This window comes from Naegleria fowleri (genome assembly GCF_008403515.1).
Source record: "Naegleria fowleri strain ATCC 30894 chromosome Unknown tig34, whole genome shotgun sequence".
Taxonomy (NCBI): Eukaryota; Heterolobosea; class Eutetramitea; order Acrasida; family Naegleriidae; genus Naegleria; species Naegleria fowleri.
The window spans coordinates 49,143-71,774 of NW_025407966.1; the positions used below are offsets into that span (position 1 = coordinate 49,143).

General features: G+C 37.7%; 8 protein-coding genes across 8 annotated transcripts; 4 read left to right on the forward strand and 4 right to left on the reverse strand.

Annotated features, from left to right (window-relative positions):
• Positions 1–878: 878 nt before the first annotated feature.
• Positions 879–5,609, forward strand: FDP41_003339 (uncharacterized protein; the record flags this gene model as incomplete). The annotated part of the gene is made up of 2 exons (XM_044706632.1): positions 879–1,144; positions 1,301–5,609. The coding sequence occupies 2 exons, from the start codon at positions 879–881 to the stop codon at positions 5,607–5,609; spliced, it is 4,575 nt and encodes a 1,524-aa protein (XP_044562060.1).
• An 85-nt stretch (positions 5,610–5,694) lies between these two features.
• On the reverse strand, positions 5,695–6,420 carry FDP41_003340 (uncharacterized protein; the record flags this gene model as incomplete). Its single annotated transcript, XM_044706634.1, has 1 exon — positions 5,695–6,420. The coding sequence occupies one exon, from the start codon at positions 6,418–6,420 to the stop codon at positions 5,695–5,697; it is 726 nt and encodes a 241-aa protein (XP_044562061.1).
• Positions 6,421–6,745: 325 nt separating this feature from the next.
• Positions 6,746–8,826, forward strand: FDP41_003341 (uncharacterized protein; the record flags this gene model as incomplete). Its single annotated transcript, XM_044706635.1, has 7 exons — positions 6,746–6,971; positions 7,143–7,301; positions 7,378–7,610; positions 7,664–7,688; positions 7,810–8,200; positions 8,313–8,491; positions 8,624–8,826. 7 exons carry the CDS (start codon positions 6,746–6,748, stop codon positions 8,824–8,826), a joined length of 1,416 nt encoding a protein of 471 aa, XP_044562062.1.
• Positions 8,827–9,309: 483 nt separating this feature from the next.
• Positions 9,310–9,552, forward strand: FDP41_003342 (uncharacterized protein; the record flags this gene model as incomplete). Its single annotated transcript, XM_044706636.1, has 1 exon — positions 9,310–9,552. The coding sequence occupies one exon, from the start codon at positions 9,310–9,312 to the stop codon at positions 9,550–9,552; it is 243 nt and encodes an 80-aa protein (XP_044562063.1).
• A 1,102-nt stretch (positions 9,553–10,654) lies between these two features.
• On the forward strand, positions 10,655–11,632 carry FDP41_003343 (uncharacterized protein; the record flags this gene model as incomplete). The annotated part of the gene is made up of 1 exon (XM_044706637.1): positions 10,655–11,632. The coding sequence occupies one exon, from the start codon at positions 10,655–10,657 to the stop codon at positions 11,630–11,632; it is 978 nt and encodes a 325-aa protein (XP_044562064.1).
• Positions 11,633–11,901: 269 nt separating this feature from the next.
• On the reverse strand, positions 11,902–13,503 carry FDP41_003344 (uncharacterized protein; the record flags this gene model as incomplete). Its single annotated transcript, XM_044706638.1, has 1 exon — positions 11,902–13,503. One exon carries the CDS (start codon positions 13,501–13,503, stop codon positions 11,902–11,904), a length of 1,602 nt encoding a protein of 533 aa, XP_044562065.1.
• Positions 13,504–14,059: 556 nt separating this feature from the next.
• Positions 14,060–18,998, reverse strand: FDP41_003345 (uncharacterized protein; the record flags this gene model as incomplete). The annotated part of the gene is made up of 4 exons (XM_044706639.1): positions 14,060–16,356; positions 16,689–16,795; positions 17,047–18,616; positions 18,920–18,998. The coding sequence occupies 4 exons, from the start codon at positions 18,996–18,998 to the stop codon at positions 14,060–14,062; spliced, it is 4,053 nt and encodes a 1,350-aa protein (XP_044562066.1).
• Positions 18,999–19,189: 191 nt separating this feature from the next.
• FDP41_003346 (uncharacterized protein) lies at positions 19,190–22,435 on the reverse strand (the record flags this gene model as incomplete). The annotated part of the gene is made up of 1 exon (XM_044706640.1): positions 19,190–22,435. The coding sequence occupies one exon, from the start codon at positions 22,433–22,435 to the stop codon at positions 19,190–19,192; it is 3,246 nt and encodes a 1,081-aa protein (XP_044562067.1).
• Between the last annotated feature and the right edge of the window lie 197 nt (positions 22,436–22,632).

A 22,632-nucleotide genomic window follows, 5' to 3' on the forward strand; every position in this document is an offset into this window, starting at 1 on the left:
GAGTGTCGACTGAAAAAAGGATGATGATGGATGACAGACATTTGTAAAAAATAATAAAAACATCTTTGTCATTTCTTTTCACTCACAACTTCCATACCTTCTCTTATTATGATAAAAAACTCATGCTCGATCACAATTGTGGATCCACTTGAAAATTGATCTCTATGATCATTCCTTGTGACTATGTGAGCGAAATTTTGAAAAGAGAAATTTTTCATCAGATGAACAATCCATCAAAATATTGTCGGATAAATACCAGAATTGACTTGGGTCTTTCCTCTAAAACTAACCATGTTTACAGGACTTTCACTTTTGAATGACGCTTGTCGTGATTTCGTATAGGTCCTATGGCATGTCACACTTCTAGTGACACCCTTTTAGAAAAAATTGTCAGGCTGATTAGCAAAGCCATTAGTGTAAATAGAGGATGGTAGATTCAAATAATTAAGGACAAATCCACGTATGACTCTTCTCCGTTTGTGGCAGTTATTTATTTGTTTTTTCAAGAGTCCTCCTTATGTTGTTGAAATTCAATTCCAAAATTAAGAGACGCTATTCGAAAGTACAGTTGCAAGAATTTTCTCACGATCTACAACACCTCCTAACAACGACCACCACCACAATGTATGGGTGGATTCATTCCTTTTTATGCGCATAAATAAGAAAGACCTTGCGCAATTTCACCTCTTTCATCGGATGAGATAAATTTGCTTCCTCCTCGCTGTTCATTCTTCTCCTCATCTTCAAAAAAAAATATTATTATTCTTTTCTCACCAACACGTTAGGCTTGTTTTCTGCTGAAGGAACAAATAATCTGTTCAAATTTGAATCTATTAAATATTTATTCATCTTGATTCAGCACCGCAACAAGAACGAGAATGCCCCGACCCGCTGAAGAAGATCATACTCCGTCATCATCATCATCATCTTCGGTAAACAATCTCGTTCCAAGAGATGAAGGAGTGATTTTTGCAAATGTGGTAACGAAAGGTTCTACCCAGCAACCAATTATTAATACACAAATTGCTTTTAAGGACAATGAAACAGTGGTGGATGCTGAGCCAAAAAAGATTACCCAAAATGTCGATCAATATTTTAGAGAAGTTCAAGAGAAGGATGAACTTGAAATTGCCGAAGAACATCAGTATGTATTTTAATGCTTCATCATGAATTATTTATGAACTTGATGATTTGAAATGTTATTGATTTTCAAATGGATGTGAAATTTTTTCTTTCAAATGTATGGTGTGTCGAATGTCACTCTCATGGTGTGAACTCAATTTCACATGAATTATTGCAGACAAGCATGTCCGGAAGAGACGGCAAACATTTTCTCACGTCTTTCGTTTTGGTGGTTCAACGGTTTAATGAAAACAGGCTACTCCAAAGTGCTTCAAATGTCGGACCTTCACAAACTGCGAAAGGAAGAAGAAGCCAGTCATCTTTCGGAAGAGTTTCATAAGAATTGGGAACGAGAGGTTGAAAAAGTTCGTGACAGATCCAATCTAGAAGGTCACGAAGTAGGAGAGCAAGAAAAAAAGAAAAAACAATCCAAACCAAGTTTATTATACGCCTTGCACAAAACCTATGGTCCACGTTTCTATATGGCTGGTTTATTGAAAATTATTTACGATATTTCACAATTGGTAAGCCCTTTGGTAGTTAAGTCTATCATTGCTTCCATTCGTGATTCTGCTGAAGTTCCTTGGTTTCAGCCTTATTTATTAGTTCTTGCCCTATTTTTATTGCAAACACTTGGTACATTCTTTATTCAACAATATTTCCACGTTGTAATGACACAAGGAATGCGGCTAAAGACTGGTTTGAGTGCAGCCATTTATAAGAAGAGTTTGAAACTTAGCAATGCTGCTAAACTAAAACTGAATTCTGGAGATGTCATCAATTTCATGGCCATTGACTCAAACAAATTGTGCGGACTGTTGACTTATCTTCACATGGTGTGGAGCGGAGTTTTCCAAATTTCAGTTTGCTTAATCATGCTATTCTCTCTGATTGGATGGTCCACTCTCGCCGGTTTTGCTATTATTATTGTCGTTATTCCGTTGAATGGTCTCATTGCAAGAGTCGTTGCACGAATCCGAAAAATATTACTCAAATTCACAGGAGAACGTATCAAGATGGTAAATGAGGTCATTCAAGGTATTAGAATTATCAAATTCTATGCTTGGGAATTATCATTTGTGAAGAAGATTATGGAAGTCAGAAATAAGGAAATTTGGAAAGTTACTCAAACAGCCTTGATTGGCATTGCCACATCCATGCTCATGTCAATGGCACCACTATTTGTAGGCATTGTCACGTTTGCAATTTATGCCGCCTCAGGCAACATTTTGGATGCAGAAATTATCTTCCCATCTCTCTCGTATTTCAACTTAATTCGATTCCCAACGACCTTCCTTCCAACTATTTTAGCATTTTTAGCTGAGGCAAGAGTTTCTTTGGACAGAATTCAAAACTATCTTCTCGCTGAAGAAACTGAGGAGACACCTATTGGAACAGACTATGAGTATCCTGTTATTGTTGAAAATGGCAATTTTGTTTGGAAGGGAGCTCAGGAAGCAGCTGCTAAAAAAGCCAATCAAGGAGACAAAAAACCAGCTGAGAGCAAGGCTGCAAAATTGTTGTCACTTTTTAAAAAGAAGAACAGTGCCGCCCAACAAGTAGAAAGCCCTACACCAACCAGTTCTAAAACAGTCAAAGAGGAAGAAGAAAAGAAGAAATACAACAAGTTAGAAGACGAAGGAGAAGATCAAGTTCGTGTTGAGCTCTCCATGGAAGATGTTGAAGAAGAGGAAAAAGAAGCAGAATCTAATCAACAGGGTGGCCTTCAATTTATTGATGACGAAAAGAAAGAAGAAGCCAAACCTAATGTTGTTGATGAAAAGAAATCTCAAAAGAAGGACGAAATCAAGCCTGACTTTAAACTCAACGACATTAACATTACAGTGAAGCGTGGTGACTTGGTGGTCATTGTAGGTTTAGTTGGTTCTGGAAAATCTTCGTTATTATCAGCTCTCATTGGAGAAATGTACAAAGAGAGTGGAAATTTGCAAGTTTCAGGACAAGTTGCCTATGTTCCTCAACAGGCTTGGATTAGAAATGCCACTGTTAGAGACAATATTCTATTTGGAAAACCATTTAATCCAGAAAGATATCAGCAAACAATTGAGGCATGTAGTTTGGAGCATGATTTAGAGGTGTTGACGGCAGGAGATTTAACTGAAATTGGTGAAAAGGGAATCAATATTTCAGGAGGACAAAAACAACGTGTCAACTTGGCAAGAGCTGTCTATGCAGATGCAGATGTGTACTTGTTCGATGATGTTCTCTCTGCATTGGATCAACACGTTGGACGATCTGTGTTCCAAAATTGTATTTGTGGACTCTTGAAAAACAAGACACGTGTGTTAGTGACTCATCAATGGCAATACCTCAAGGATGCCGATCACATCATAATTATTCAGGATGGTAAAATTATGGCTCAAGGAACCCATCAAGAATTGGGGCGAAGCGATTCACCATTTTCCTCCATTCTGAAAAATTACTTCAACATGGAACAAGAAGAACAGAAGGAAGAAGAAAAAGAAGAAGAAAAGGGAAAAGATGGCAAAGCAGCCAAGAAGAAAGACGGCAAACTCATGAGTACAGAAGACCGTGCGGAAGGAAGTGTGAAATTCAGTGTCTACAAATCCTATGTTCAATACGCTGGAGGGTATTTCATATTTGCCATCATTTTGCTCCTCTATAGCTTGTCTCAAGCTTCTAACATGATTACCAACTGGTTCTTAGCCGAATGGTCCAATATTGCCACATCTTCGTTACAACCTGACGATGGTCGAGATAGACCTTCACAATTCTATCAAGGATTAATGAGTACCATGCAAAGTGGTGGTAGTGGTGGAAACAACAACCATGATCTCGGTTACAATTTGCCCATGTACATTGGAATTTATATCGCTTTGGGTGTTGGTGCTGCCATCCTCACATTCTTACAAGAATTAACCTTTGGTCTTTCAGGTTTAAAGGCATCGAAGCGATTACACAATAAGGCTCTCGAACGAATCATGAATGCACCTACAGTGTTCTTTGATACAAATCCAGCAGGTCGTATCATTAACAGATTTTCCAAAGATACTGAAGCTATTGATTCCTCTCTCATTGGAACTTTGAAAATGTTCATGTCATGCTTGTTCCAAGTGATTGGTACTCTTCTTCTTATTGGGTCAGTGAATTACTTGTTCTTGATTCCAATATTCCCAATTCTTTTCATTTACTATTACATTCAAAAGTATTACAGAAGTACGAGTCGTGAATTGAAGAGATTGGACTCCATTAGTAGAAGCCCTCTTTTTGCTCATTTTGGTGAGACATTGACTGGTGTGGCCACCATTCGAGCATACCGTAGAAAAGAAGATTTCATGCGTGAAAATGAAAAACTTTTGGATCGAAACAATAAGGCTTATTTCGCTCAATTAGTTTCTCAGAGATGGCTTGCATTCCGTTTGGAACTTGTTGGAGCACTCATTGTTTTATTTGCAGCCTTGTCAGGTGTCATTGGAGGATCTTCATCGGCAATGGCAGGTCTCACATTGACCTATGCTCTCAGTTTAACAAGTACTGCCTCATGGTTGGTTCGTTGTGCAGTTGAGGCTGAGGCTTCTATGAACTCGGTCGAAAGAGTCTTGTATTATTGCGAAGAAATTCCTCAGGAAGCTTCAAAAACCATTGAGGACACAAAACCTCCAGAAGATTGGCCACAAAAGGGAGAAATTGAGTTGAGACATGTCTACCTCAAATACAGAGAAGATCTCGACTTTGTACTCCGTGATTTGAGTTTGCACATTTATCCAAGAGAAAAAGTTGGTGTCGTTGGTAGAACAGGCTGTGGAAAGTCAACTTTAATGCAAGCATTGTTTAGAATGACTGAAATTACACAAGGTCAAACCATAATTGACGGAGTGGATGTTGGACAAATTGGATTGCATGATCTACGATCAAAATTAGCCATCATCCCACAAGATCCAGTCATGTTCAGCGGAACCTTAAGATTCAACTTGGATCCATTCGGTGAATTTGAGGATTATCAAATTTGGCAAGCATTGGAGCGATCTCACATCAAGGATAAAGTCTTAAATCTTGAAGGTCAATTAGAGTCCAAGGTTGCCGAGTACGGAGAAAACTTTTCACTCGGTGAACGTCAATTACTTTGTGTTGCAAGAGCTATTCTTAGAAAGACCAAAATCCTTATTATGGATGAAGCTACCGCCTCTGTAGATATCCATACAGATGCTCTTCTCCAACAAACCGTGCGTACAGAATTTAGTGATCGAACTGTGTTAACAGTGGCCCACAGATTGAACACTATCATTGACTCGGATCGTATTCTTGCTTTGAAAGCAGGAGAAGTCGCCGAATTTGACTCTCCAAAGAATTTACTCACTCGACAAGAACCCTCCATATTTGCCTCATTGATTGAGGAAACTGGTAAGGCCAACTCCTCCTATCTCAAGTCCATTGTCTTGGAGGGTGTGGATTATTTGAGCGAATTGAAAAAAGCTGAGCGACAAGCTTCAGAGCATGAACATTAAATTCTTGCAATTCTTCTTCAAATTCATCTTGTGTGTTTGCTTACTGTACTCCAACTAAGCATCATATAATTCTTACTCCAACAAACTATTTCTTTTGTTTTGAGAAGAATTGCAAAATTTTCACTTGTTTTGTACGTTTCCTATTTTTTTCATAGTCTTCATTGATATCTGAATCAGATGTGACAATTAGTGTCGACTTCTTTTTTCGTTTTCGTGATGTAGTGATTTCAACAGTTTCATTGTGACAATCGGAAATTTCTGAATCTTCTTCGTCCACTAAAAAATTATCTTGATTCTTTTTTCTAGTTTTACGATTACTTGAGCTGTTTTTCTTGATTTGTATCGAATCACTCTCTGTTGAAATTTTCATTTCATTTGTATTCACTTGAGGTGAATAATTATTTCTTTCTACTTCTTCGATAATTTCCATCCATGCTGGTTTTTTCTTCTTTACTAGTGCATGATGTTCTTTTTCATGAGTTTCTTTTTGATACTTGTTTTTTTCAATTTCCAACCCGATTTTTGAAATTGTTTTTTCAGAAGAGGATGCCTCCACTAATTCCGTATTTGAACATTCAAAACGTTTTTTCAATTTTTCAAGCACCACCAAAGCAATAAAATTCTTAACCTCCTTTTCAGAGGTTAATGATTTTCGTTTTTTCCGTTTTGTTGATGGAGAGGTTTTTGAGGAGGACGAAGAAGAAGAAGCACTCATTGATAATGTTGATTTGTTGATGGTTGGTGATGCCTTCTTCTTTTCGGAACCATAGGATTCCTCATTGCCATCATCACTTTTATGGCTTTCATGCATTTTATTTCATCCTTTCCAATCAAGGCACTCCAATCATAACAACCCTTATACTCTCTAAATTGACCATTGAAACCATGTTGATTGATTCCAATCTTCCCATCATCATCACGATCTAGAGTTGAAGAGAATCTTTTTCTCAATCAAAAAAATAATTTGATTTCACAGTATTTTCCGAAAGCTTGAAAATCATTATCATCAGCACTTTTATTTCATTCACTGAATCACTCAGTGGTTGAACCATCACCACCACCACTGCCATTATTATCATATTCGCTTTTAGATTTTTTGCAGTTATTTAAGTTATTTAATTTATTATCATCATACAATGTCAAGGCTGTTACGGAGATTCTTTTCATCCTATCATACACGATTATTTGGATGTGGATTTAATGGACATTATCAACTCTTTTTGAATGATAATATTAATAGGAATGTATTTACAGCTTCTGATGCAATCTTGTTTTCCGATCGGGAAGAACGGATCAAGATGATTGATGCTGGAGAGAAGCATGCGTTTGTTTTAACCAATAAGGGAAGACTATTCGGTATTGGTAGGTTTGAGAAACGAAATCGTGTAAAAATTATTTAGCTTGGATCAACACGTGTTCTGAAACTGATAAAAATTTAAAAAAACTCGAATGAATGGTTTGCAAAATCACGATTTCAACAATAATAATAATGGTCGATTTTTCAATCATTGAAAATCTAATATCCTTCAATAGGATGTAACGATGTAGGACAGGTTGGAGTTGGAAATGTCACCTCCTTCTTAGTTAATATTCCAGAAGGATCCACTAGTAAGCAAATGATGGAGAAAGTGACTTCGAGTACTCATATTGACATTGATCACATATTGAACCCTCCTGGAACAACAGAAAGAGGTTTGTTTCGTCCTGTGTTTTGATGTGACACATTCTTTTGTTTAATCTTTTAAATTTTTAAACACACTCCACGTAGACTATATCACTGTTGTAGCATGTGGAAGAGATTTCAGTTTTATAGCCACCAAGCAAGGAAAGTTGTACAGTTGTGGCTCAAATTTATATGGTAATTTAGGACTCGATCTTAGAACAAAAAACAAGACTTATTTCACAAGAGTTAACTTCCCAAAACATGCAAAAATTGCAAACATTTCATGTGGAGCTTATCATACGATCATTCTGACTGAGGACCATCATATTTACGGAATGGTAGGTATACTAATTGTTTAAAATCTCAAAATAATGATTCATAACATCTTTAGGGTCTTAATATTTTCGGACAATTAGGTACGTCCTAATATTTACAAATTTACCTAATTTTTTCGACTATTGACTGAAATACAACCTAACTTGCATCACCTCACACGCATGTCACAACAATTGAACGATTCATCATCATCCCTCATAGGTTTCAATCCAAAAGAAATGGAAAAACGAATCCAACAAGAAAATTATTTTCAATCCAAAGGAGAGCAGCTTGACTTTAGTTATGTGTCAAAACCCATTCGACTTGATTGTTTCGACCATTTAGCCTATGAAGGAGACTATATAGCAGAAGTAGCTACAGGTGCTTGTCACACTGTTTTTTTAACAAAGAGTGGAAAAGTTTATGTCTGTGGATTAAATATACATGGAGAAATTGGGCTTGGAAAAGATGTTCGTTGTTCGTACACTCCAGTGAATCCTATTTTTTTGCATCCCATGCCATACATGGATGACATACCAGTCGTGAAATGGATCTCTGCAGGTCTAGATCATACGATTCTAGTTACCGAGTCTGGAGAGGCTTATGCATGCGGGTAGGTTGAAAGTGACATTTTTTAACCAATCGAATGTGAAATGTGACTAATGAATTGAGCCTGATAACATTTGGCATGCGAACCTTAATTTTTTTGTATCTTCGCCCAACAGAAAAAACGAAGATGGCCAACTTGGACTTGGAGATTACAAGAATCGATATGAATTTAACATGATTGAGAAGTTTGAACAAAAGAATATTCGAGTTCTGCAGGCCACTTGCGGCATGTCCCACACGTATTTTACGACCACGTCCTTAGATGGTTCGTCCAAACAAGATTTTTATGCTACAGGTAAGCAACAAGAATGAGCAAAATATTTTTGAAATGTTCACTTCATCAATCGACGTAACTTTATTTGCCACAACGTCGTACTGTGTTTACATATTATGACATTTCAATGAATCACTCGGATGCTTCCGATAGGTTGCAATACATTTGGCAACTTAGGTTTAGGCCATTTCTACACGGTCAATGAACCAAAACTCTTGAGTGGAGTAGCAAAAGCAAAGGAAGGTATTCGATGGCAAGTATTCTGCAGTTCTCATAGCAACACCACCTATCTCGTTCAAATCAAGGAAAAGAGTTTGCTGAAACGGATAAGGGACAGTTTATTTATGGGAGCTTAAATATCATGTTAAATAACACTCAAACACTTTTTTCGATCATCTATTTCATATGAATGATGATTTCACAAGCTGGAACAGGTCCTCTTCTAAACTTGTTAATCAATAAAGGAGAGGAAAAAGAGCTCGAGCATCATCCTCCTTTATTGAGCTTGGTATGTAAAAGGAACTTGTGACAATGAAAAATCACCAAAATGGATCCTATTGCAATATATCATTTTCAATAAATCTTCTTTCATACAAATCAAGTGCTTAAGGAGCATGACTCAATGGACATCATTGTAAATTCACATTTTTGGAAAATACCCTAAAAAAGAATTTTTCATCAATAAGGCAAAATAAATCACAAGACCACCACACAATCTCTCTACTCCAATTCCTTCTTCAAACAAAAATTCTCTTCCTCCTCATTCATTAATTCTTCCTTCATAACGTTTCACACAACAATTTCCATTTTTTGATCTGTAATTACTAATCAACATCATCATGAGAGACTTTCCAAAGAGTAACGAAAAGGAAGATCTTGGTTCTGAAAAACCAACCAATTTTCTTGGAGTTCAACCTGAAAAGACTCTTCCCGGAATTACCAACACTTACAATAACATGAATAGTGTGAGCAATCCGAACACTCCAATTATGAATACACCAACGCCTTCGATTGTACAGAGTAAAAAGAAAGCTTTTAAGAGAAAATACGATCCAAAAGATGAAGATTGGGTAATGATGTAAAAATCACTAATCCATTAAATCATCTCATTACAATAAACAACCATTCAAAAAAAGACACTTGGTGGTTCACTCATTCACAATTTGTAGAGGTTTTATCATCTCAACAATACCTCGACAATGAACGAACAGTATTCTCTTCACTTAAACCATTCTTTCTTATTTTCAATCAAGTTTGAGGCACTGCTTCTCAGAAAACCCATAATGATCCACCCAAGAGTGTTGTTAATTAGAGGTACATGCCTCTCAAATCTTTTGTTGCTCTATATAGATCGCCTGGGCAATAATAAATTTGGTAATGAGACCGGCCTTAACAATCCCTGTGTGAATGAGATTAAAAAAAATTAGACATTCTTGACAATCAATCAGCACTTGTCTTGTTCGATTTAAAACTATCATTTGAAACAATTTCCACAACATTCGGTCGTGGCACTGAAGAGCAATCATCAATCTCTCTGATTGTGTCTTGTTGAGTGAAATGGATCAAGAAAGAACTTGCCCAGTTGCAATTATTGAAAGACAAAAGGGAATTGGAAGGTGACGCAAAGGACTTCTATGAGAGATTTTGAATCCTAGGATCCACCTTCCGAAATGTTGTGCTTCCGTTGTATCCTTTGATTGTCCTTTTTGATGAAAAAGATTCAGTCAGCTTTTATGATTTAAGCTGGCATACTCAATGAACCTCTATTTACCACCATCTCACATCCACGTGCTCCACAAGACTCAAGATCAAAAGATTGAAACAAAGATTTAACTGTAGTTGGAGTCATGGATTTTACTACGGACCCATTTTTTCAACTTTTTTGGACCTCACGAAACCTAAAAAGTTCTTGACCACTCTTCTTTTGAACTCGATTTTCAAAAATGTCAAAGTTTAAAAATTTACTGCTCTCGAACATATTTCCAGTGTCTCTCTGCACGATGCTTTCTCAAGAGTACTGGATCCAACGCCTGTTGTAACCATCATCGATGATGAGTCTTGCGACGGATGGCTTTAAATCAACCATCCACCACGTGTGCTCTCAATCTTTTTCAGCCGAAAAAAAAGCACCAAAACCACAACACCCTTAAAATCAATTCATTCACCTCCACCTGCCCACTCACCATGCACAAGAATAGTATTCAAGAATTCTTTCATCATATCCAATTGAAGGACATGATTCCATCGGGACAAAAGCTTGTCTTGTTGAAGGAAGATGAGACTCTTCAAGAAGTTGTAAATCAACTCTCTCAACATCATCTTTTGGCTGCTCCCGTTTTGGACAAGCACAATCAATTGATTGGTATGCTCTCCATGCTGGATATTGTTCAATACATTGTGGCTGCAGCTCCTGAGATGGATCAATTGAGAAATTTATCGGATGTTGCCATTGCTGGAAGATGTATCACTTTGCAAACTGCCAAGAACGTTATGGGCTTCTCTGTTCGTGATCAATACATGCCATTGAAGAGCAACGTTCCAGCCACTATGGCTATTGAGCTCTTCTCGAGAGGAGTTCATAGATGCATCGTTGAAGAGGATGTAACCAAGGACTTGTACATTGGAACTCTCTCTCAGACCGATGTTGTCAAGAAGCTTTCCGAACACTTGCACATGGGCAAGATGAAGAATTTGGGAGAGAAACTCGTTAAGGATTTGGGTCTTGGTTTGGCAACCCCTGTTTCAGTGAATCAAAATGATGTCGTTTTGAGTGGTATGAAGACTTTGGCTAAAACTGGAGTGAGTGCTTTGCCAGTCGTGGACCACTCTGGTAAATTGGTTGGCAATTTGAGTGCCTCCGATTTGAGAGGATTCTACTTGGACAGACTTCCTCACTTTGAATTGACTACACGTTCCTTCTTGGAGCAATACTCTCCAAAATCTTTGGTGCCATTCTTTGTGGAGTTGGACGGATTGAAGTTTGTGGATTTGGTGCGAAAATTGGTGCACCCAGAAGTGCACGATGTGTTGCATGGACAAACTGTCAAGCTCGATCATTCCATGCACAGAGTGTGGGTTGTCGATGACGAGAGAAAGGTCACTGGTGTCATCACTTTGACTGACATTATGAAGGTCATCATGGACTATAGCGAGGAATTTTAAGTTGATCCTTCAAAAAACACACAGTTTTGAATGACGAAAATTCAAATACCAATGAATTTTGCTACCCTCAAAAGCCTTAAATAAAAGTAAAGCTTCAAAATTTTAAATGTAAGGAATAACCGAAAATTCTTAAGGAATTAGTATTCCATAAATTTCTCAGTTATTGTTCAAGAAAACATAAGTTGATTTAATATTTACACACAAATATCAATGCTGCAATAAAAAATCTTTGCACAAATGCTCACACCCCAATGATGACAACAAAAGGCTTATTCATTGGATCTACGCTTGGACATTGGAGAAATGAATGATTTGAGTGCTGTGGCATTCTTAGTTTGAGCAGGTTTTCTATGATTCACAGGAATATATTTACGATGCTCGATACCAGTGTAGACTTGTTTTGGTCTGAAAATCTTAACGTCAGGATCTTCCAAACTTTCAATCCAGTGAGCCAACCAACCAGCAACACGAGGAATCAAGAAGAGAACTGGATAATAATCTGTTGGGAATCCCAAAGCCTTATACACGAGACCTGAATAAAAGTCAACATTTGGATACAATTTACGTTCCTTAAAGTAAGGATCATTGAGTGCAATTCTCTCCAATTCAATAGCAATTTCAATCATTGGTTCCTTTCCGAGAATTTCAAACACCTCGTCTGCCACTTGCTTGACAATCTTGGCACGAGGATCATAGGAACGATAAATTCTGTGACCAAATCCCATGAGTTTCTTCTTTCGATTCTTGACATCCTCAATGAACTTGGGAATATTTTCCTTACTTCCAATTTCGTCCAACATGTGCAAAACTGCTTCGCAGGCACCTCCGTGCAATGGACCATACAATGCTCCTCCAGCACCTGCAATTGCTGTATATGGATCCACTCGACTCGAACTCAAGTGACGCATGGCAGCAGTTGAACAATTCATTTCATGTTCTGCATGAATAATCCACAACTTTTCAAGAGCACGTGCCAACACAGGATTTGGATGATAATTGGTCTCACTCAATCGATCCAACATGTAAAGGAAATTTCCAGTATAGTTCAAATTATTCACTGGATTATTGTAAGGTTTACCAATTCTGTGACGATAGGCACACGCAGCAATGGTTGGCAATTTACCCAAGAGACGATAAATTTGTTTAAATCGTAATTGATCGACTCGAATTGGTTCCTTTCCTTCACCCTTCAAATACAAATCAGCACCTTTCAATGCAGGATTTGCATCTTCATAAAAAGTTCCCAAAGCAGCAATGGATGAAATGACCATTCCCATTGGATGTGCATCGTATCTAAATTGCTTCAACAAAGTGACCATGTTTTCATGGAGATAGGAATGCTTAGTCACTCGATCCTCCCACAAACTCAACTGATTTCGATCGGGAAGTTCTCCATTAATCAATAAGAAGGCAACTTCAAGGAATGAAGACTTTTCAGCCAATTCTTCAATATCATATCCACGATAACGTAAAATTCCCTTCTCTCCATCAATGTATGAGATACTGGAACGAGCAATGGCAGTATTCAAGAATCCAGGATCTAAACAAACCAAATTCAATGATTCAAAAGCAACGGATTTGATGGCATCTCCTTCCTCCACATTGATCTTGATGACCTTTCCAGTCTTGGAGTCTTTGACTTCTAAATAACGTTTTTCAGGTGTTGTTGAAGTTTGTTGTTGTTGGAAAGAAGAACCAATGGATGATGATACAGAGGCCGTAGTGGGATTGGTTGTAGCAGCAGTTTGATGATTTTCAATTGAAATCCCATGATGATTTAAAGCATCGGATGGTATTAAATGTTGTTTGATATTCATCATTCTCCGAAAAGAAGAAGCCTTTGAAGAAGAAGAAGAAATCAATTCCGACATTTCAGTTTGTCTGTCCTAATGAATGGGCTTTTGGATCAAAGAATAATAAATAGTAATGATGATAATAATAATAATACAACGATCGGTTCCCCAAATCAGTGATGCACAATAATATTCTGTTGTGAAACAAATGAACGGAAACAGAGAAAATCAGTCTCTCGAGAGAGGGGAATGAGTCTCTTTTTTTTTTCTTTCTGATGAATTCCAAAAAAAGTGTTTTCATTCGTGCCCACAATAATCCTCCTAAAATTTTCCGGTTCTCCTCTTCTCTCTTTCCAAAGCTCCGAAATCGTGAGGACGGAAACAACAAGTACTGGAGAGGATCTTTCGGATCGATGATATTGTGTTTACAATGCAAATGTTTGTCGAACAAATGTCTGCCAGGGGAGTATTACACTCGACATGTCTTTATTCTTTATATATTCATTCATTGAAGAACAACCAAAACAACAACAAGAATTGGTTATATGTGTGTTGTCGTATACAACCACACAACCACACACACAACTTTGGAAAACTTATTAACATTTATTAAAAAAAATTAAATTCCGAATTATTAAATTAACCTTAATGCCTCATTGTTGGCCATTCGATTTCGATAATTTTTCACAAATAAGAAAATAGTAGAACCCAACAATAGACATGCAAAGAGAAGGAACAAAATACACAAAGTTACAATAAATCCAAATAAAACCTTTCCAATGGTCAAATTTTGAGATTCCACACAAACATTGTTCACAGAATCCAAAACAAATCCTTCCACACATTCGAATGGACAGTTATTACTAGTGGATGAATTGGTGTATCGAGAATTGTCGGAAGATGGTTTGTTGGTACAGGCGAGACATGTTGTTCCATCTGTGCCCTTATAGTGTCCAATTGGACATGGTTGACATGAAGAATCGGTGGTGGCCACACCAAATCCTGGAGCACATGCAACGAGTTGACATTGTGTCGCATATTTTCCTCCAACACAAGATTGTTGTCCACTTCCATTTGGAATTTCACATGATTTGGTTTGCCATGTAGCACAAATATCGAAAAATTGTAAAGTGTCAATCCAAACTTTGGATCGATCGACAGCACTCTCCTTGGAGTAATCCAATCGGAAATCAGAACCTTCGAAAAAGAATTCGAGTGGTTTCAAATCTGGTTCAGACCAAGCATACGCTTCACGAATGGCAAATCTCAATCGAGATTTCACAGGAAGTGGACTTGGAGCAAGGTCACTATTAATTTTAAGAGTTTGAATATCGGCCAATAAATCTTCAAATTCATAAACTTGTCCTCCAGGTACTTGAGCAATTTGTTGAGATTGTCTATGCACACCACCAACCACCACAGTTTTTGCTTTCTTTGATTCTTGCAAATGTCGTGTGAATAAGGCGCATGTACTTGCACATCTACCATTCGACAACAAGATGATATTATCAGGTGAATAGTTCAATAAATCCTCTCCAGTGAAATAATAATTATCAAATGAGGATTGACAATAATTTTCTTTCAAAATGGAGGTGTAGGCATGCGATGGAGCATTGTTTCCACCACGTGTGTAATTATGTTGCACCGTGTACCATGAAGCATCAGAATAAGTGACACCATTCATGTCTCGCCATGTGGTTGGATTCCAAATCGAGTCATCATTAGGTCCCAATTGACTTGCTCCTTTGAGAGCCAATGCTCGTCCCAATTCAGTTGCAATCATGTCCGTTCTTGCAAAGAGAGTTGCAAAATTTTGTGAAAATGTCGATGAATACAAATACTTGATTAAGGCATAACCCAAACATTCTTCACCGCCTCCATTATTTGTCACATCAATGATGAGTTTTGGAATTTTGTTGAGCTTGGCCATGTACATGCTCATTTGGAAATCTTTAGCAAAAGCAACTTCAGATTGTGGAACAAATGAATCAATGGTAATGACACCAACTTGTCCATCAATTTCAAAATAACTCACTTGATCTCCAGTGAGACGATTCACAACTTTGTGTTCTGTTTGAACAGTATGTGAGAGAAGTGGACTTGTTCTTAATTCTTGTAATGGATGTAACAATTTTTGACGTTTTGCTTCAATGAGAGGTTGTTGAGTGAGTGTTGTTCGTGTTGTGTGTTGAGAAGATGGTGACGACAAACATGATTGATAAAAATCCACAGAACTATTGTAGCTCATCAATGAAGAGCCAACCCAAGGAAGTTCCAATGTGACATCTGCAGCTCCATCACGTGACAGAACATAAGTGACAGTTGGCTTGGATGGAATGGGTGATCGATTCAATGAACGAGTCATAAACAAGTTACTAATTGCAACATTGAATCGAGCTCCAGGATCTTTGTATCCACCAGAATATTGATTTGCCCAATTGATCATATAATTCAATGCAAGTTCACCATCAATTTCCTTAATTTCACTTCCAACATATGAATTCAAATCAAAACCAAGTTGTTGATAATAATTCACAATTCCAGAAGCGTTATTGAGAGAAGCAATTCCAATTTTTTGAATACCATTTTCAACATAGGAAATAATGGTGAAAGGTTGTCGATAAATTAAGTTTCCATAACATTGTGGTCCAAAATATAAAGTATGACCATCATTCAACTTTCTGAAAAGAGTGACAAGATCTTGATGAAAATCGAAATCTCTCTCATAGTGTTGTTGTGAAATTTTTTCCAATTCTGCCAACAAATCGACTTGAATGTTGAAATGAGGATCCAAAGCATCTTTGACATATTCTAAAAAGACGTACATGGGAATGGTTTTTCGAATGCTGGACAGAGTTTGAGAAAAGACGGAGGAATCGAGAGAAATGTTGAGAGCACAATTTTTGATTTGATCGAATGGAACAGGAGTGTCTGTGTGGTAGTATAGTTGTGGTGGTGGTGATGGTGATTGAAAGTCCGTTAGAACACACATGAAAATTAGGTCCATCCGTGTATCAAGGAACGATATATGACAGGTGTAAAAAAGTGAGGGAGTGAGTGAGTTCATGATGGGAATACCAACCATGATTTGGTTGAATGATGGTATTTGTATCAAAAATTAGGTTCATTCATTCATTCGGAATGAAATATATATGAAATGGACAATCAAGAAAATTCATTCAAGAATTTTGAGAAGTTGATGGAATTTGAACAATTTGTGAAACATATTTCAGAAATAGACGGATGACACCACAAGTACTTACTGGCCACAAAGTTACAAACTCCTCCTTCGGATGATGATACCACGAGAGTATTCAGGTTCAGTAGTACGAGGATGACGAGAGTGGTACACACTGCCATCCATGGACACCTGTGTTGTGGAGTTGTCATTTTTGTTTGTTCGAAAGTCTTGAGCTTCATCTCTGTAATGGCGACTCGGTGCATTAAATACCAACTCTGACAACTCCAGACAACCCTTAACGGAGTTGGCAGGAGTTCCAAACACATGCTGAAGGAGTTTCAACGATAGGCTCAACAAATTGTGAATAATTAATGATTTATTTCTTGCGAAATATGTTCGTTCACACACAATCCTAGTCGATGAGGAAGACACAAATTTACCTTCTCTTCTTTCTTGGATCCTCTTGTTCATGTTCATTAATACGAATCATGTCATCGATACGGAGGATGGTAATAGCAGCCTCGGTAGCAAATTGAATGTATTTAACCTTTAACATGGCTGGTTCCAAAACTCCTGCTTCCAAATTGTCTCTCACATTGTCAGCCATAAGATCCAAACCATATCTCAAATATTCCTTCTTCTTCAATTCATGAACATCGTTGTGATAGGCTCGCAATTTAGCAACCAATTCAGTTGCATCAAGAGCAGCATTAACAGCAAGAGTCTTTGGAATCACTAAGAGAGAATTGGCAAAAGCAGCAATAGCCAATTGTTCTCTAGTTTCAATGGTCATTGCAAATCGATCCAAATATACAGAGAGAGCTGTTTCAACAGAACCACCACCTGGAACAACATTCTTTGATTCCAAAACTCGTTTCAATGCACACATAGCGTCATGAATAGTACGACTCATTTCATCCAACAAGAAACTGTTAGCACCACGTAACACAATGGATTGAGATGATGTAAGTTTTGTTCCACGGATATAAATTAAAGAATCTCCTGCAAGTTCCTCTTCAGCAACTTCCTCTGCATAGCCCAAATTTTCAGGAGAGAATGACTCTTCACCTTCCAAATCAGCAAATGAGGTAACCAAATTACCTCCTGTCAATTTAGCAATACGTTTCAAATCATCCTTATCACATCTTCTGACAGCAATGGCATTAGCTTCCACAAAGTATTTCAAACACATGTCATCAATACCCTTTGTTGTTAAAATGACATTTGCACCTGCATTCAAAAGCATTTGAATACGATCACGAATTAAGGTTTGTTCACGTTCTTGAACGCCTTCTAATTCCTTTGGATCTGTAATTTGGAATTTAATTCCCAACTTCATTCTTTGTCTGTTGAGAGCAATATCCAAAAGAGCAATTTTGGCACCCTTGATGACTTTTGGCATTTGTTGTGAAGAACGAGTGTTGTTCAAGGCAAAACCATTAACCAAAGTACTTTCTTTCATTGACTTTCCGTGTTGTTTAAGAATGTTAATAGCCTTGATTGGATATCTCTCTTTTCCTGTACCTGTAACAACTTTTACTGCCAACAATGCATCGACACATAATTTGGCAAACAAGTCAGATTCTGGACCCAAAACCTTTGAAGCCATAGATGTCTTGGCAACATTAATCAATGATTCACGATCGAGTGTCTGTGTAGAAATTTGTAATTCATTCTTAATATATTCAGTAGCCTTTTTAGCAGCTAATTTGTATCCGGAAATGATGTTAGTTGGATGAATCTTTTCCTTGATTAATTCTTGACCTTGTTTCAGCAATTCAGCTGCTAACAATACTACAGATGTGGTACCATCACCAACAGCTTCATCTTGGGTACGAGCAAGTTCCACAAGAGTCTTTGCTGCTGGATGGTTGACTTCAATGAGATTGAGAATAGTGGCTCCGTCGTTCGTTACGGTAACATCACCGACTTCATCGACAAGCATCTTATCAAGTCCTTGAGGACCGAAGGATGTCTTCATGATGTTTTGAATGGTTTGACATGCTTGCACTGTGTTGTTAGAGGGAAATATGATGAAAAGGTGTTGTAGAGAGTTGTTGTTTCAAGGAAGGAATGATATACATTGATGAGAAGGAGTTGTTGTAATACAAGAGGAAGACAATATTCCGTGAGGTTCCGTGGGTTATCAACCATCATCGGTAAGGAATTTTGTTTTGGTTCATCATCATTCGTTATCCAGCAGCAGCAATTATACAAATAGTATTGTTGTTATGATTCATCATTGTTTGCACAACCGGAATGTTCAACATCATCATCGTCATCATCGTATTATTCCTCTATATCGTAACTTACCATTCTCCACTCTAACTTCATTTCCCGTTGTTCTCTCTCCATCAATGTAGAGAGGATTGATACTTGGTGCCATCATCATTTTGTATGAATTTTTGTATTGGAAAAAAGGCTATCAAAGCTTTCGGGTGGATATGAGAGGCAAAATACAACAGCCAATTTTTTTTTAATGTTTTTTTGTTTTCACTCTCCTCAATACAACACACCTTCCGAGAGTTTCCGTTCGAATGTCAAAACGCTGCCATGAAGAAAAACCATGTACTCTGGTGAGCTTTACATGATACAACATTTCCACCTCTTTTTTCTTGAACTATCTTTCTTTTCATGATTCGTCGATGATGAGGAAATCTTTGCTTTCATGTGCCGGCCTGATTGAGAGAGATCACCGCCATCCATAGCATTGACAAGGTACTTGTTGTGTTTGCCTGAAGATTTTGAATTTGAGCATTCGTGTTTCTCAGAATTATGGTGGTGATGGGCTGGCATAAAGACTTTTTCTTTCGTTTCTTCGAGAAATTTATCGTCACTCACAAACGGTACTTGCTTCTTAGTGCTTTCTTCTTCAATGAAATAGGGCGTTTCGTCTTGCTTGGAAGGGAATGGCTTTCCATGATTATGTGTGCTATTTGTTATTGATGTTGCTTTGTTTTGATGATGACTACTCTCAGCAAGAGTGTCAACCAGTTGAGTTTGTGAAAGTCCTCTAAGTGGGAAGGCAATTTTTTTGGAGCTACTGTAGATTTGTTTTGGTGTACGGCCTGATGAAGGAGGATTGTAGACATTGTTTTCATCCATCTCTTGGTGATGAGGAGTTTCTGAAAGAGGTGTCACACTTGAGGATGCTAAGAGCGCTAGGGCGTTCTGAACAAATGAAGACGAGCCTGCCGGCTGTTGTTGAGTTGATTGAGCTTTGTTGAAAACTTCCTGACTGGAGGGAGAGATCGAATTTGGGTGAGGATGGCTCATTTCAGAGAGCAATGATGAGGTCTCTATGACCACAGAAGAGGAGGAATTAATGTCCATATGAAGAGCTGTTACCGATCCTTCAAAAGATTGATGATGGGCACTGTTGTTGTTACTATTTGTTGAACCAGTGTTGGTAGTTGAAGCTATTGCAACTGCATTAATATGATGGAAACCACTTCGATTGCTACTGGCGCTCTCGCTACTTCCTCCAACTGCTTTTCTTGCGGATATTGGAGGAGCTGTTGTACGGTCGGTTGAGGGAGAAATCATGGGAGGAACAAAGTATTCCTTCTCAAGAAGTGTTCCTTTGTCAAATTTTTGAAAGATATGCCGATAAACTTTTAAAAACATTTCCAAGTCGAGCCATTCTAAATCTTGATAATTGTATCGAATAAGAGCTTTTGTGAACTGAATATCATCAATACCGCACATGAACGACAATTTTCTCGCTTCATGAACGCTTGTCACCTTTTGTTGGGCCGAAGAACGTTTCAAGTTTCGACTTGTGGAGCTATTTGAGGAAGAGCGACACAACTCAAAAATTGTTTCTCCAAATATTTCAAGAAAAAGACATAAATTTCGTTTGCATTGGGCTGATATCAAGCATAAAATCATGAATACAGACTCTTTTGATATACTTCCTATTCGCTTAATATCCAAATAATCAAAAAATTCAAGAGAAATGAACTCCTGCCACACGAACAGTAAATTGTTCACTCTTGTCGACGTTGAAAATTGATCATGTCTGGGTGCAATTAAAGAAATGAAATAGTCTACAACTTGTACAAACGCTTCTTCATAAATAATGGATGATGCTTTTTTCAGTTTGCTTAACTCATCACGCAAATAGGTTTGAAAATGTGGAAACTCAAAATTTCCCTTTTCTTCCATTCTTTCATCAAAATATTGAAGCTTGTAAACCTCCTTAATTTCTTCCTCTTGCTCTTCTTGTATCCACATTGAAAAAAGAGTATACATCCTTTCACTGTCACTTAACAGAGAAAAATGGTCTATTTCAACTTGTTCCCAAAAACTACACTGTTCATGATCTTCATCGTTAGTATTAGCCACATGATTATTCTCCGATTTCTTGGAAAAGCTTTGTTGAAGAATCCGCAATTCCTTTTCACTAAAGGTTCGAACGTCATCCTCATGGTCATATGAACTCGCATTGCTTTGTTTTGATCGAGAGGAAGAATTGGAGCCTTGAAGTGAACTTTGGGAGCCTTGCTTACCCAGTCTAGGAGTCTGAGAATTACTGTGGGTTTTGTGAAACACATCTTCGACCGCAGAACGAACTGTCAGAACTTCAATAGACGAGTCATCGGGCGAACCATCTTCCTCCTCAACATTGTCCATTTCATTTGAACGATTCGAATAATCCATTTCGAGTCCGAAATCATGCGAAAGCAAAATAATATTTGTACCTAGTGGCGATTTTTGTTGTGAGCTATTTCCTTTTTTCCTTCTTGAACTATTGGGTAAAGAAGAGCTTTTGGCGACCACTACATTTGAAAGTTCTTTTCGTGATGAAAGTACGGTCGGCGTTTCATTGCTTGTGCTTTTTTGTGTTTGGACATTACTATCAATTTTGTTATTCTCGGATTTTTGTTTTGGCGTTCTTTGTGATACATTGTTTGTCAGTATCGATTTGTCAATCACTGTTGTTGTTTTATCAGGTAAAGTTAGTGGTATGACAGGTATTACATTCTTGAGGTTAAGAGAAAAGTTTAGTCCCTTGCTATTCTCGGAGTTGTTGTTTACAGAAATATTATTATTTGTAGATAAATTAGAGGGAGAGGTAGCGTCGTTGGAGTTGGCTGAGTAAGGAATGGCAGGTTTTACAAGTTGTCCTAGACTATTATTGCTAGAACTGGAGGTAGTGGAAGAAGATGATTGTGGTGTGTAAGTGTTGAAATTAGAGGATTTGGAAGAGACACGTTTGGAGGATGACGATCGTATGACGGAATTTTGTTGATTATTGTTTGAAGCTGAAATTTTGGAGTTGTTGATGACGGGTGGCAAATTAACAGTGTTATGAAATGACGATGGTTTTCCTGTTTGCTGAGCGGAAGTTGAGCTTATCCTTGAGGAACGTGGTGTGTTATTTGGTTTTTCGAGAGCCTTGTTAGAAAGAGAGGTCTCCAATTGGCGTAGTGAAGCCAATGATTGTTTTCTTGAGTGGTTTAATTTGGACGGAGTTGATGATACATCTTTAGAGTTGTTATCGTCGATCCCAGACAGGTTTTTTAAAGAGCGTGATGAAGAATTTTTGTTTGGGGAAGGAAGAATTTTTGCTGCATCGTTAGAAGGGGTGTTTTTCATGTACCGATCTCTTGATGAGGATTTCGGGGTTGAAATGACATTATCGTTATTTCTTCTAGCTGATGAATTTCCTTGAGATAGTTCTTGCTGTGATGATGGTTTATGAAATCGCAGGGGAGGAACAGTTTTCGAATACTTTGAGGTTGATGATGGAGTCTCGGTGTAACCCGGTATATCCGAAGAATCATCGGTACCATATTGATGAAACGATAAGACAGTTTCAACCATTATTGATTCATTCTTATAACTCCCGATGTATTACGCAAAAAAGAAGCAAGAATTTTTTTTAACTTGTTTTGAGACTGTAACGAAATGGCGCGCTTTGCTAATATAAGAAAAAAATTCTACTCCCCCAAGTGGGCTCGAACCACTGACCTGCAGATTAACAGTCTGACGCTCTACCGACTGAGCTATGGGGGAATTCT